The 15,787-nt window shown below is 46.5% G+C and overlaps 1 protein-coding gene across 1 annotated transcript in view; it reads right to left on the reverse strand.

Annotated features, from left to right (window-relative positions):
- CACNG2 (calcium voltage-gated channel auxiliary subunit gamma 2) overlaps positions 1 to 982 on the reverse strand; it is a 51,902-nt gene extending 50,920 nt beyond the window's left edge. The window contains exon 1 of the mRNA XM_067559002.1: positions 484 to 982. Coding sequence (XP_067415103.1) covers positions 484 to 694 — 211 coding nt within the window. The 5' untranslated portion in view covers positions 695 to 982. The remainder of the gene's footprint in view (positions 1 to 483) is intronic.
- Between the last annotated feature and the right edge of the window lie 14,805 nt (positions 983 to 15,787).

Raw genomic sequence — 15,787 nt, forward strand, 5'->3', positions numbered from 1 at the left:
ATTAGGGGTTAGGTGTGTTGTTCCCCCTCCCCCCCCCCCCATAAAGAGAGCTGATATTTACATACGAGGTGTTTTGCATGAGTCTCAGTTCCCAGATTTATGTTCATCAAAGCAATTTGCAAAGGAGAGCAATTATTTTACTCTGTTATTATAGCCAACAGTGCGCCAGTAATGTAGCATTTCGCTTGCTTTCTTAGGCAATAATGATCCGGAAAGAGGCGGATCACACAGTTGCTTTTAACAGGGTCTCTTGATGTTTGCACAATGCATAGATTACTCCAATTAGTAGGGGGTTTTGGAAGGTGAGGGAGAGGAAAGGATACAAGAACAGAGTAGAGAGCATGTTTTACCCCTCTTATTGCCTTTTCTTTCCTCAGCAACTAATCCAACCACCCTTGTTCCATGGTGGAAGGAATGAAGTGAGAAAATGGTGGAATGTGGAGAGATTTTTTTGGGGGGGAGGGAAGATCCGGAATCAAATACCTTCCAGGCAGCAGGTTCTCCATAATCCAGAATGGGTCATGACTTCCTCGTTCTTTTTGCTGGTTTCGTTCTCACTGACACTTTTAGTCTTGCAAACCCCTCTGGAGTAAAGCCAGTAGTCGGTCCCCACAGCTATGGTCATCAGGCTGAAGGCAGCGAAAGCACCAACGGTGGTTAAAAGCATCTGAACACCTCTGTCAAAGAGCCCCATAATTCTTCATTATACAAATACCCAACCGCCTTCTGATTCTTGGGGTGTGTGTGTTAATAAAATAAAAGAATAATAATTCCACTACTAATATAATGGGTATATATATAGAGAGAGAGATATAAAAAAGGGAGGTAAGAAAGCCCACGGAAACAGTGTAAATTATAAAGACCACACGGGAAGAGGCTTGCCTTTTAAATCAGAAACGTTCCGGTTGTAATATAAAAAAAGAAAGAAAAAGAAAAGAAAAAGAAAAGAACAACAAAAAAATAAAAGAAAGAGAGAAACCCCCCCAAAATGAGATGCCTTAATCCCTTTTTCTAAAATTCTGGTCTCCAGTTTCCATATGTAATGGCTAATTTGGAGATGGCTTCCACAGTGAACAGGGGAGCAGCAGCAGCAGCATCCTCAACACAATCTCTCATTATCTGGACCTAGACAGTTAGAGATTGTAAGAGCAGAGATGCAACCTTCAGGCTTCTTGCTTAGCTCTGCAGCCTGCGCCATGAAAATCCTTTTTCTTCTCAGTTAGCTTCCTTGGATTTTTGTGGTTGTTGGGTTTTGTTTTGTTTTTTGGTTCAATTTCCTCCTTACTTTTCGTCCTTTCTTTTTTTCCTACCACCAGACCAGACTTCCCAGCATACTGTGAGCCCTTGATTTCAGCTGTACAGGTGCTGAGGTCTTGCCTTCCATGGCTTTCCCCACAGCAGCAGCAGCAGCAGCAGTTGTTGTTGTTGGTAAAGTGGGCAAGGGAGGGGGGGTTTCTCCCAGAGAATCGAGACACGGATTTCCCTCCTCCTCTTGGCAAAGCTTCTGAAAACAAGGGGACCAGTGCTTTGCTGCAGGATTTGCTGTCTCTGTCTCTCTTCCCTGGTTAGCTCCTTTCCCACCTACTGCATTTACGCGGTGGTGCTGAACTAGACAGCTCCCCTGCACCGATTTCTCCGCGGTGCTGAAGAACAGCTCCTGTGCCTCTGGCCCGGGATGCTGATGGGAAACTGGGGGGGAGGAGGAGGGCAAGCGTTTCCACTTCCTATATCCTTTCCCCCAGCATCTGCAAATGCGAGTGACCCTGCTCTGCTCTGAGGAGCAGGAAGGGCGGGGCAGAGGGGTAATTAGCCTTCTCACTTGTCCTTTCCTGGTTTTACCCCCTCTTCTTCCAAATCCTGAAATGATCACTCCCCGAGGCTCCAGGAGCTCAGAGAAAGGCGTAGCTGGATCTCGCTGGCTCGCTCTCAAGTCCCAACCTCCTTCGCATTCCAGCTATACGTGCCCAGAGCTCCAAATACAACCCTCACATCACAATTAGACCAGCGCAAAACTTCAATCAGCCGTTTCTCTTCCCAGGAGCCGGGGGAAATGTAACGTGGAAGGGTCATTAAAAATTAAATAAAAAGGTTTTAAAAAACATTTGTTAAATCACTTGATCTCCATTATTTTCGGGCTGGCTACAAGTTATACAGTGGGCTTTCCCCCTCTCTCCTCTCATTTCTTTGTCTCTTCCTAACCAATAGTGTATGAATCTCTGGTGTCTCTCTCTCTCTTTGTAGCTTTCAGTGAAATCCTAAATGCTGCTTCAACAAGCAGACATTTTGAAAAGATTAGTAACAAAAAGATTTTTTAAAAAGTTGCTGCAAATTGAATTCCCTCCTCTCAAAAAATAATGCTCCTTTCGTCTTCATCTGAAACAGAAAGGTGCGTTGACTGAATCCATTCGAATCAAAGTCTAGAATAGTTCATTGTATTTAAGTTTCCTGTGTCAGACATAACCCGTTAGTGCCGCATCTGAGGACACACACACACATATATATATAATCGTACAATACTGGCATCAAAGCATGTCACAATCCTCTCCCCCTTCTGAGCAGCATCATTATGCTAGGTTAATTACATTATTCACCTCGTCATTTTATATGGGTAGCTGTTCTTTAATCTCACAACAGTGAAGAAAAATGACTTCATCTCATTCCTGATGCTACAGATTTAATTTTTCTCTGATCAGCTTCATAGTTCAGAGAACAAGAGACCAGAAGGGCTGCTTTAGGTTCTGTTTTTCTGCCAGAGGGGGGTGCAGGGAAGTTGAATCAGTTGGAGGGTTTGAGACACGTTGCAATTTCATAACACACACACACACACTCTCTCTCTCTCTCCCGGCTGAGATCATGCCTATAAGACAATCTCTCAGAGGTCTGCTGAACGCTAAAGAGATTGTGAAAAAAGGATGAATTACAAAGCAGCCTGCGCTAGGTATAAATTCATCTCTAAAGGCTGTCTTCACTTTCTGCTATCGAATTGATTGACCTACGATAAAACACCCGCTCCTCAGCTTTGCACGTAAATTACCAAACTACCTCGTTTTTAGCCTAATTTTCTAGAATAACCATTCACGCTTACACAGGCAATGACAGGTTTGCTGTGGTGTGAAGATTACACATTCTCTTATCCTTTGTCTCCCTCCCCCCTCTTTTTTTCTTTCTTTCCCTCTTAATAGTGTGGCTCCATTGACAACGAAAACCGGATTGTCTTCTTTGTCCCAAGAAACACATTTAAGACCAGGGAAGTCTACAAAGGACTTCAGTGCATTCATCGGCCTGGCCAAGCAAGGGAAGAAAGTTTATTGATGGGGGAACCACGTGGCTGCATTGGGGTCTGGGTGGGACAAGGAGCCAATCCCTCAGCCTCTCAAGCCTAGTGTCTCTCAGCGCCACAGACCTGTGCGGGGCCAGGGCCAGGGCCAGGGCCAGCTCCTTCGGGACCAGCAGCAATGTGAAAGCCCTGCTCTGCCCAGCCCTCCCCCCAGCGTGCCGATGGCCACACCCCGCCCGCCCCGAATCCCGTGCGTCCCTTTACATGGCGAATCCAGCCACATCGGAGCAGCCCCCGCTGTCTCTCGCCCCCCGCGTGCCCACCCGGCCCTGCCCCTCCCCAAGGGAACCGAAGCAGAGCGATGTTAAACCCCACGGAATAAAACGGCCAACACCCTCCGGGGGCTGCGCCGGTCAGCAAATGAACGCTGGGGGATGGCTGGTGACAGGAGCCAGATCCGCAGCTGCGGGTCTCTTCCACAGCCGCCGCCGTTGCTCCTGGGGGCGAGAGGAAGGATCGGCATTGAGGACCCAGCGTGGTTTCATTCGGACCCCTTCTCCAGTGTGCCGCGGGACCTCCCCCCCCCCCCGCCTCCGGAGCCTGCTCGGATCAGCCCCCCCCCCCCCCCGCCTGCCACGCGGCAAGCGCTGCAGCTGAGCAGCGGTGGCACGCGCAGCGGGCATCCACACAGCAGCAGCCCCTGTCTGGCACACACATGCTTGATGTGGGATGTGTTAACCAGGGTGTGGTTTGTTTGCGTGTTGCGGGGAAGGGTGGGATGAAAATAAACGAGGGTAGGGACACCTTAAAGCGAAGTAGGCGAGCGAGAGAATACTATCTCCTCCCTATTAGCCTGCGATTTCTATAAATGGGCTGCTGAAAGTCGAATGAAGATAATCCGAATGATCGCTGCAGTGTAGACATAGCCTTTAATCCTTAGTCTCATGGAACTGGTGACACTGGACTCTCTCCCTACTGCGGCGTAGGGGGGAGAATTGAGGTTCTGTTCCTGCATGAAAGGGGGTTCCACTGAGCAAAGGATGTGTTTTGCTGACTACAAGTGGTATCACCATAGCTCCCTGGCTGCTTTTTCTGCACTGTCTTCAGCAGGGGGATGGGGCTGTTTTCCCCAGCTTCCTGCTCTCCTTGTTCTCTTACAAAGACATTGAAAGGCCACTAGCAGCAGAGCCCCCTTCCTTCAACCTCTAGTCCAGGGGAGTGACTAGAACCATATAGGAGAGGGACCCCTTGAGAGAAGCTACTAGGTCTGCCAGAAAGGGATCGTTGGAGAAGTGTTATAATTGTGAGGGAAGTGGGGGGAGGGGGAAAGGACTTGAAACTCAGAGACTGGAGCTACCAGGGAGCCAGTGGGATTATCGAAGTGGTTCCCCCCCCCCCGCCTCCCAATGGTTCCATAACTGTGACATGGAGAAGTTCTAGAAAGGGGAGGATGGTGATGGCTCTGACCCATTTCCTCTCTTTCTATGCATTTGTTTTTCATTCCTTTCTCCTCTGCAGATCTCAGCCCATCATGGAATGGTCAGTTGCACCCAGAATGCAAAAGCTCTCTTGACAAAGAGGCAGGAGGGAACAGAGCAGCCAGCAGGATAAAGGGCTCTGAGGCAGGAGCTCTGATGAAGCAAGATTACTAGAATTAAACGTGTAGCATAACATGTAATCCATGGTACAGTCATACACTTAACACTGCCTTCACCAAACCAGGACACTCCATCAGAGTATATTGCATCATGGACCAGGCCATGCAGATACCCTGAGACAACCTGCTTCAATACAGGGGGGAACCCCTCCTCCACTGATCACACACCATGAGCTGTCACCTACCATCCCACACTGGAGCCCACTACAGGGTATCATCAAGCAGTTACAAGCCATACTTGAAGGGGACCACATCCTTTCCTGAACCCCCTCTTCCGGCCTTCAAACAACCCCCCAAACTCACCATCAGAAGCAAACTCCACAGAGCAGGACACACCAACTCAAGGCAGCATCAGTCTCTGCCAGAACAACAGATGCAACACTTGCAGACATATCTCCACTGCTACAATGATCAACACCCCCCACAACACACCTTTCAAGATCCATGGCTCCTAGTCATGCCTATCATAACAGGTGTGCACCTCATTCAGTGCGTCAAATGCCCCAAGAATAGCTATGTGGGTGAAACCGGCCAATCACTATGCTCTTGAATGAACTCATACAGAAAAATGATAAAAGACAAAAAATACCGTCACCTGTGGGTGAACATTTTTCACAAAGCGATCACTCCATATTTGTCCTATCAGTCCTCATTCTCAAAGGAAACCCACACACCTTCAAAAGATAAGCTTAGGAATTTAAATTCATAACTCTGTTAGACACTGCAAATCATGGTTGCAACACAGACACTGGTTTTTATGGCTTATTACAACATTTTGTAACCCACTAAACTTACTTTGTCCTATAACTGCAGAGGTGTTAATTGCCCACTTCATTTTAAGTGGTTTCTTGCAACCTCTTATGTTTAACAATCCGTCCCACATTGTATTCAGCTGTGACAATCTGGCTACCTTTTCCAACCTGAAAAAGGGTTCTGTGAAGCTTGAAAGCTCCTCTCTTCCACCAAGAGAAGCTGGTCCAATAAGAGACATTACCTCACCCACCTTGTCTGATATCTGGAGACCAACTTGGCTACAAAACCACTGAAAATCCTTGGGGATATGATTCTGGAATATTAAGGGCCTAGGGTAAAATTTCGAAAGGACGGAAAGTCACTTTACATCCTAAATCATATTTTTGAAAATGACAGTCGCTTAGGAGCCTTAAACCCCACTGATGTTCAATGAGACCTAAGTGCCCATGTCACTTGGTGCTTTTGAAAATGTTACCCCTGCTCTTTAGAAAAGCTGAGCACTTGTAGCTCCAGCGGAAGTCAATGGGAGCTGCAGATGTCAGCACCTCTGCAAATTAGGCACTTATTACAGAGGTGGTTTAATGAGGAGAGGGGGAGAGAGTCAGGTGCTATGACTGTTCACCCAGGGCCCAGTTGTACAACCTTATTATTTGTATGACTGTAGCACCTAACAGCCCTACTTCATGGACTAGGACCTCAGCAGGCTAGCTCAGAACAAAAAGATGGGCCCCACCCCAACGAGCTTAGGCCCAGATCCTCAAAAGTATTTAGGCACCTAACTTCTACTGATTTCAATGGGCTTTGGGCCCTGTTCATACAAGTGAGCATTTGACTCCAATGGGACTATTTGGGTAAGTGCTAACCATTGAAGTGTTGCACAGCTGGGGCCACAGTACATAAATAGAGGATCAGAAAAACCAAACCAGCAAAAACCCAAAAAACCAAACAAACCCAAAACACAGATTTAAAGTGGAACAAGAAAAATGCAGTTGAAACAACAGAATTATATTTTTAATTATATTGCTTTTAGCAGAATCATAGATGGCAGAGACAGAAGAGACCTACAGGGTCATCTAAGCAATCCCCTACATCAGCAAAGGATTGTTCCCTTCATTGCATTTTGTAATGCTCTGACCAGTATAGTTTCTAATGATACAAGCAATAGCAGATCCAAAATTTTCCATGGGAGACTATTCCACCATCTACTAGAGCCCAATCATGCAAGATGACAAGCACCCTAATTTCCTGTGGACTGTAATGAGAGTTAAGGGTGCTCAGGACCTGATATAGCTTCTTACCAAGTTTTGCCTGATATTCAAACACAATTTTTCCTTTTCTACTACCCTAGTTATATGCCTTTGGACCATTCTGAATAATTCCTCTTCCATTCTCAATGATATGATAGAGGAATGGAACCAACTATAGCAAGGAGGTAAAGGAAACAAAATCACTATAGTCACTCAAAATCTTCAATGTGCATGCAGCTGCTGCGGCTCAGACTTTGGCGAGATACAGTGTAGAGTTCATCTTTTTTACAAAGAATCATTTTTATGCAAAAAATGCATTACAGAATAAAAACATAGCTGCAGATTTGTATAACAGAGTTACAATAAGATATTGCTATATGCTATAAACAGAACTATGTGATACAAGAAAGTAATAAGCAACGGGAGAAAAAGGAGATTTTAATGATATTTGAAATGAAACGGAGAGTGATAAAACAGAGAGATATAGGAAATCTGTCTCAGATGGCAGAAGCTGAAGAGAAGGTTCTTGCACCAAAAGTGATGTGAGTTTGGGGAGGAGAGAGAGAGAGGGACCGTACTTTGACAGTGAAGGATGTGGGGAGGGCGTAAAGAAAGAGACAAAGTGCATGAAGTGGGGTGAAGCAAGTCCACAGGAGAGCTTTAAAAGCAGAGAGGGCAGATGAGGAGCCCATAGAGGTGTTTGAGGACGGGGTGATGCAATGGAGCTTTTTTGGTAGGTGGAGCAGGCAGACAGTGATATTCTGCATATGCTGGAATCCAAGGCTCTGGGGAGGCCATAAAGGGAGGAGTTACAACAGTCAAGTTGAGAGGAGATGTAAACATGGAATAGTGATAGAGCTAAGGTAGTTGTATTCATAGGCAGTCTGGAAATGGTAGTTGGCAGAAGCACAGATATAGGAGAAATGGGAAAAGGAGAATTCAGAGTCATGGATGATGCCAAGGTTATGGCCAGTGGAGATAAGAGGGAGATCTGAGTTCAGGAAGGGGATGAGTTCTTAAGAGGGCTCCTTTTATCTAAGAGATGCATTTCAGTCTGAGATATTTAGCTGGCGTAGGTTAGGGGAAAAAAAGCCAGAAAAGGATATGGGTGAGACAAGCAGAGAGGGTGAACAGAGCAGAGACATTAATGGTATCAAAAGTTACCTACACTCCATAAGTAAGAATGCTTCATTAATATCTTTCATCTGAAGATCTCAAACAAACATCAGTCTCACAACATCTAAATGAGGTTGGGATTGTTATCCACATTTTACAATTGAGTGAACTGAGAAAAGAGAAGTTAAGCATGCTTTTGCCAAGATCACAATGATAGAGCTGGGAGAACCCAAGAGTCCTGACTCCCAGCCTCCTTGTCTAACCATAAAGGTGATTGAAATGATTTAAGATTAAACATACATATAATAGGTCAAATTTGTCTGCAGTGTAACTCCATGGGCCAATATGACTTGGAGGAAGAAGGTGGATAGGAAAGAGGTCAAGAATTACAACTTGTAGGACTCCATAGAGGAGTGATATTGGTGCAGAGGAAGAGCCATCTCCAGAGGGAGAGGAAAAGGTAATTCGTTAGGAAGGAGTGGAACCATGACAGGAGGCAATTAGGTATCTGAGCAAAAGGAGATGGAGTCGATAATCCACTCTTTAACTAGGTGGTCTCCATCACCTTAGTACCTAAGCACCCCACAAACATTAATGCATTTATCCTCATGCCATTCTGCAAAGTATCATCCACGTTTTGCAGATAGGGGACTTAGGTACAGAAAGATTAGGGGACTGACGCAAAGCCCATTCAAGTCAATAGAAGTCTTTCCACTGATTTCAGTGGGATTTGGATGAGGTCCTAGGTGCCTAGCTCAAGGTCACACAGGAAGTCTGTGTCAGAGCTGGAATTGAAACTAGGAGTATGTCCACACTAGAAATGCTACAGTGGCACAGCTGCAGTGCAGTAGCTGCTTTGTAGTGTAGACACTGCAGCGACAGAAAGGGTTCTTCCGTTGCTGTAGTAAATCCATCTGAATTCTTCTGTCAACCTCCCAGTGTTTACACTGGGGCTTAGGCTGAATTAATTACATTGCACAAGGCATGACATTTTTCACAGCCCTGAGCAATGTACGTAATCTTGTAGTGTAGACCCACCCTCAGTCTCTTGAATCCCAATCTCCATGCTTTGACTGCAAGACCATCATTGCGCTCCAAAGTTTAAGTGGTTTCTTTTGAAACCCTCACTGTTCTGTGATTTTAGGGTTCTGTTGTCTGTTTGTTCTACCAGATTACAGAAAAAAATAAATCTCCAAGGAAAAGATGAGTACTATGGAATCTGAGAAAACAGCATAAACAGCACCTAGGATTTATGGATGGGATAAGGGCTCTATTGTCTTCCTTCCCTTTATCTAATCATCTCCTCCATCTCATCCTTGCCCTCATTTCACTTCCCTTGTCCTCTCCTAGTCATTGTCCCTCTTCTCCATGACCTTAAATCTTCAATTTTTTGCCACCACCTCACTCTTTCCAGTCAACCCCAGCTTTGTCCAGTCCTTTCTTTTCCCAGAGTAAGAGGGGAATTCAGTCTCCAAGCTAAGTTAATTCTGATAACCCCCCGTACACACACACACAAATACATGCAAAGCACACATTCCTTTCTTTGGTGGAATCTCCACTTCTCCTGGGATAAGATTAAAAAAAAATTGGTCTAAATGGTCCCCTGGTCCCCGCACACACACTGCTCCCCCTATAGATCTTTCTGTATTGCATTGATTCTAACCCCTTTTAAATCACATGCTGCTAAATATCATCTCTTGGGCCTTGTAGGTTGGTTTCTTCCATCAGGGAAATACTGTCCCTCCTTTGGGTGAGACAGGCAGCAGAGATGGACAAGGCTCCCACAGCAAATTCCTCACGATGCTGGGTTTTTGGGATGCGAACTGTTTTACCTCTCTCCCTCTTTCCATGCTGTGGTGGGTTTTGTATGTTCAGCAACTGCTGAATCAATAGGAATAGGAAAGAAATCAATGCCTGTAACCCATTAGCTCTAACAGAGGGCAGGCTGCTAATAAGTCACTCCAGCCAGAATTACAGTATTTGGTAAAGTATCTTTAGTGAGGTACACACAGAGATTTACTGGGTGGGATTCACAAAGAAAATTTGGGAGAATAGTTTCCCCACTCCCACCAGCACATTTAATCCCTCCCCACACCGTTGCTCAAACAGAGCACACTCCATCACCCCTACACATAGCTAAGCCTCCACCCCTGAGTACCCCGCTTTGCACACTTCCCTGCACAGCCCCCATCTATCCAACTGCTTACTCTCTCACACCTATACATGTACCTAGTCCTCCCACTCACACACAGACCAATACCTCATAGAAATCCACCTATCCCAGCCACTCCTAGCCCATTCCTGTTTGACCAAATCCTCCAGAAACACCTGCCCTTCTCTCCCTCCCACCCAGAGAGAATCAAGCACAGACACCCACCCACAAGCACACAGACACATGAAGCTCCGGAAGCATATTCCAGAAGGAGGAGTTGTGCAGAACGGCTCGGGGAGGCTGCAGACAAGGATGAGCTAATGTCTGAACTGCAAAGTTAGCAACAGCAAAGAAGGAAAAGCCATTTGTCCATTGTTGGCATTGGGCTTATGAATGGGATGTGGAATTATCTTATGATCAGGAACTGCTTTGAGTAGAAGGCACAAGGATGGGGCTTCACTGCGGGAGCCGCATATGTGCATGTTAAGGCTAGAACTGAAATTCGGAGACTGGCCTTGACTACAATGCTCTAGCCCTGGATCCTCTTCAAACAACGGGGGGGGGGGGGAGAGAGGGGATTCCTTCAGTTCAGGTTTAGGATCCACTAGTGATCTAATCATTTCATAGCAAAAACGTTGTGAAATTCCAGTAGGGATGCCCTAGGTTTATTTGGTCCTGCCACAGGGCAGAATGCTGGACTTGATGACTTCTCAAGGTCCCTTTCCAGCCTTACATATCTGTGATTCTATAATAGTAGTGGAGAAAAAGCCCCATGCAGCCTCACCCTTTTCACTTTCGTCTGTCAAAGCCACACTTCGCTGTTAACCCAAACACCCTCTACTTGGTCCTCCGTAGAAGTGTCATAGAAACGTCATTAGTTGAACCCCATATGGCAGAGCCCAGTGCAGCCATTGCAAGTGACACAGGCCACCCACATGTTCTCTCTTCCCTTTAGGCCATCCTCAACCCTCTTCCCACAAGAGATTGGCTAGTTTAGGGGATTCGCAATGAGATGCAGCTCCTCTCCTTTCTCTAATGTCCAGCTGTTCAAATCAGAGCTAATGATGGAGATGGAATTTTCTAAGAAATGTTATGTGCAAATCAAAAGTGCTGTCGCAGTGCAAGATCTGAAGGGGAAAGCTGACCCTTTGGGATTCATTTGTAAGTGTATGCCTGGCTTTGCAGAGGAACACGTCTAGAGAAATACACAACCTAAAGATTATTTAGGAGCTCTGTGAATACAGGAGCTCAAAGGGGTCAAAGATAAAGAAATTCAAATCATAATGGGTGAAGCCCTGGCTCCACTGAAGTCAATGTGAGTTTTACCGTCTCTTGATACACAACGGTTGTAGGCAACCCTGGAAATATTTCATATGACAAACCTAGATTACAAATTTTAGGAACCGTAAAGTGAACCCATATAGAAGAGCTATGCTAAACATGTCAGACTAAGCATGTCACACCCCACAGAGGTGCTGAGACACTACAGTGATGGGCATAGTATAAGAACCTGTCACAGATAGGCTATGCCAATTATTCTGTTCTTTAGGAATGAAGACCAAGAATTTTTCTTAAAAGTGCTTAAAGTTAATCTCTTAACTTCATGTTTAGGCACCTAATAAGTGCCCCAATTTTCAAATGTGCTGAGGAGACAGCGGCTCCCACTGTATTTACAGAAAACTACAGAAACTCAGCACCTCTGAAAATCTGGCGACTTATTGAGTTGCCTAAATATTGATTTGGAACTTAACTTTAAGAGCCTGTTTTAAAAAAAATCTTACTAGAAATTAAGCTAGGATTTCAGAGGCTGTGCTTTGGGTGTATAATCAATGGTTATTATCATCCATCATCCACTGTAGACATGATGATGTGTGTTAATGTGGCCCTATGTATTACCTGGGAGCTGTCTAGAGGCAGAGAGGCATCTGTTCACACATATTGTGGCAAATCTGTGGCCAGCTAGGTCACTTATCACAGTTGTCACTATACTACACACCAGGGCAGCTCAGGATTTCATGGCATCACCAGGGACAGAATTTGGTCCTTCTGCACCAAAATCCCAGGCCCTGGCCACTCAACCTAAAGGATAATCTCCACTAGCTGTTATGGTCTTTGACACACAGTTGGACAGTTCTGATTCCATCCAGTAAAGGGCAGCTTGAACACACATCGTAGCCACTTCATTGCAATATCAAATATGGTGTGTGTGTTTCTTTCTCCTCTGAGTTTTACTGACCAGTTTATTTAGCTTGTCGATTATTTGCAGCCATTTCCTTTGAAACAACCAGCAGGCACAGCAGAGCACATTAGGGAGGGGCCTGCCAGCAATGCCCCTGACCTCCATATTCAGAGCACAGGACAGAGAGCTGAACAGAAGAAGCAGGATTAGAACCATCTGCCTGGAACCTCAGGAGATTCCCATAAACTCTCTGAGCTGGGAAGATGCCTGGGAGAGGAGCAGCCAATTGTGAACACTCAGAGTCTCATCTCACTCACTTCTAGTTGCGTTCTTGGATGATATGGCACTTTCCTGCTTGTGTGCACCTGTGTGTCTGATCCATCTGTCATTTGGGTAAAACTCTTCAGCTGCCATCTTTCCAGCATCTAGCCCAAAGCAACAAGCCACTCCTCTTTTACACAGACCATTGGGACTTCTGTCTGCAACTGACCTATATTAGTCTTAAGCTCCATTTGCTCTGGCCTGCACTCCCCTCTCTTCCCCTACCCAGCACACATGCTGCCCCTCCCCCTCAAACACCTTTATACATCCAAGGACATTGCTAAAATGAAAATGATCACAACCTGGCCCTCCGGGAACTTCAGTTTTACAGTTTCTCCTGCTCTGATGCTGATAGAATTCACAAACCAGTTCAAGAGAGACAGCCAAAGAGTGAGATAAAGGAGGCAGACAGCCAGAGACAGAAAGGGACAGAAGGGTTAAGGAGAGACAGTGAGGATTGAAACAGGTAACCAGAAGAAGGAAGCTGAAACAAAAAGAAAGATGTATAATCTGGGAGAGAAAGAGTCTGGAACAAAGAGGAGAGAAAGGCCCAGGGAAGATGAGAGACTGAGAGAAATCTAAAATGTAAGAAAGAAAGAAAGAAAGAGGAAATGTAGCCAAAAGAACAAAGGGACAGTTAGAGTTGAATGGAAAAAGAGAGGAAAGACAGTGGCTAAAAGATCAGTTAAAAAAAGGAAGGAGCAGTAAGATGGGCTCAGCTGTGCTTGAGAGAAGAGAGGGTGTATGTCTCGCCTGAGAATCCACACTGGAGGAACAGGGTGAGAAAAAAATTCAACAAAAACAAACCTGTTCTGTCATTTTAAACTCATCCAAAGAACCCATTCGAAATACCAGAAACAACTAGTCAACAGGTTGCAGTGTAATGCTCTAGTGCAGCCTGAGCCCCCATAAAGGGACAGTGTTCTGTGCTAGTGCCCAGGGGACGTTCACTTTCTCCGCATCCTCAGGCCTGGGAACACCTTTCTCTACGTTGTCAGTTCACCTTAACCTCGTGTGAGTGCTGCTTGCTAGTACCAGGGAGACATTGCCAGTCGCCAATCTCTGCCCTGCAGTCTCCACTCCCAGTGTGCGGAAAGGGAACCTCAAACTCCCACACAGGGAAGGGTTAACACACAATTCATCTCTCTTGCTCTTATACACACTCAGGGCCAGCAATCCCTCCCCACACCCCGCGCGCACACACTTCCTTCCACACAGCCTGTTGAAGATACCATCTCCCTCACTTTCAGGCCTTCTCCCACATGTTTGTCTCCTTCTCTTTCCACCTCTCTCTCGCTCATTCACACAGCTACCTCGCTCGCCTGCTGTCACAGAGTCTCTCGCCATCTCTCCTTTATCGTTGCTCTCCCTCACCTTTATTCACACAGCCCATGGCCCTTCTATCCACACAATTTCTCTGTCACACTGTGTATCTATCTCCAGCCACATCTATGGCATTGCTAATGCACCCACTACTGTAGTCTCTCTCCCCACATTGTCTCTTTCACGCAGTCCATCTCTCTCTCTGCTCACAACTGCCAAATTTGCCTCTCTCTTCTTCCTCTACAAAGTCCATCTGTCTGTCCCTCTTTCACACAGTTCATCTCTCTCTCTCTCTGTCTCTCTCTCTCACACACACACACACACACACACGCACACACTCCATCTTGCTCTCTCCCACCTCCACACAGTCCATCTCACTGTGTCTCCTACACACCCAGGCCCACGCTCTCTCTCTCCCATACTGAGAGGAGGCAGCAGCAAAGAATTTGCTGCTGACCGCTGCATTGCTAGGAGGCAAACACATGGCTGGCCTTGTGCAGGCCAGTTTCCGCCTGAGTGCCCCAAGTCACATATCCCCAGCATCATCTCAGGCACTGAGAAAACAGATGGTATAATAAATGAGTGCAGTCTGATGGGGGGCAAATGGGTGCCTGCCTGGACCCTGCCACCCAGACAGATACACACACCCAGCTCAGGCACTATCTCGGTGCCCCGATACCAGCCCAGTTGCCAACCAATGTTTGAGCTGTGCACTGGGCACCAGGTGGAGTGGACAGCAGCAGGTGTGCATGCCAAGGGACAGGATGTCAAGTGCCTCTTCCAGACTATGGCTTTAGACTCCAGAAAGATGGGTGTTAGGTAGGACACAGGCAGCTCCAAGGAGATCGGTAGGTGAGTGGCACAGGAGGTGCAATTGGGGGAGGGGTGCAGGGCACAGGCAGCACACAAAGATATGTAGGGACCAGCATGAAGGTGGGTGGGAGGCATGGGTAATGCTACAGAAGCTGTTGGGAGACAGCTAGATATCGTAGGTTGGGGAATATAACTGCCTGATGTTCCACAGATTCCTCTTCAGCCATGTGCTCTGCCCTGTCTCCTGCAAGCTCTTGTCACTTCTGCTTAGCAGCCTCTGCTATCTCAGTGAATAGTGAAAGCCACACCACTAGGCAGACTCAGGTGACAGGGTCGTCAGCAGTAGCAGTGACTCAATCCTTGCCCAAGAGAAACATCCCGAGGCTTTCAGTGGGTGGGTAGACCACAGTGGATGGAAAGAGCTTGTTTATTCCTCTGAGTTTAGGGGCTCTGGTGTGAGTCACAACACCACCCTTTCATCCCCAGCTGTTCACCCCACTCAACTCCATGCTCATTTCCAGGCACAGCACTCTCTCCATCTCAAGTACCTCCACACAGATCTGAGTCCAACCCACCAGGTTGGCCACAGTCCTCTGAATTCCACATGTACTTGGCCCTCCCTGTTTCAGCCCACACGTCTCCTGTCCCAACCACCCATACATTTTTCCCCAACACCAGCATATTCCCACTGACCCCAGCCTGAGAATCCTCATGTTCTGACATCCCCATCAGCTAGGATTGGGCCTGACACCCTCCGAATGGCCCCTGATCCCCGCTACTCCCAGCTACAAAATGCTGGGTTGAAACCACCTGACCCTCACAAAAACAAGTCCTAGCAGCAGTGCACCATGTCCACACAAAACTGACGACATGCAAAAAGAGCAGTCAATGATGCTTCACTTAGACTTAAAAGACAAAACAAGTGAAGCACACACAATAAAATACATCT

The sequence above is a fragment of the Emydura macquarii genome, unplaced genomic scaffold (genome assembly GCF_026122565.2).
Source record: "Emydura macquarii macquarii isolate MOO-44397 ecotype Brisbane River unplaced genomic scaffold, CSIRO-AGI_Emac_v2 contig_2205, whole genome shotgun sequence".
Taxonomy (NCBI): Eukaryota; Metazoa; Chordata; order Testudines; family Chelidae; genus Emydura; species Emydura macquarii.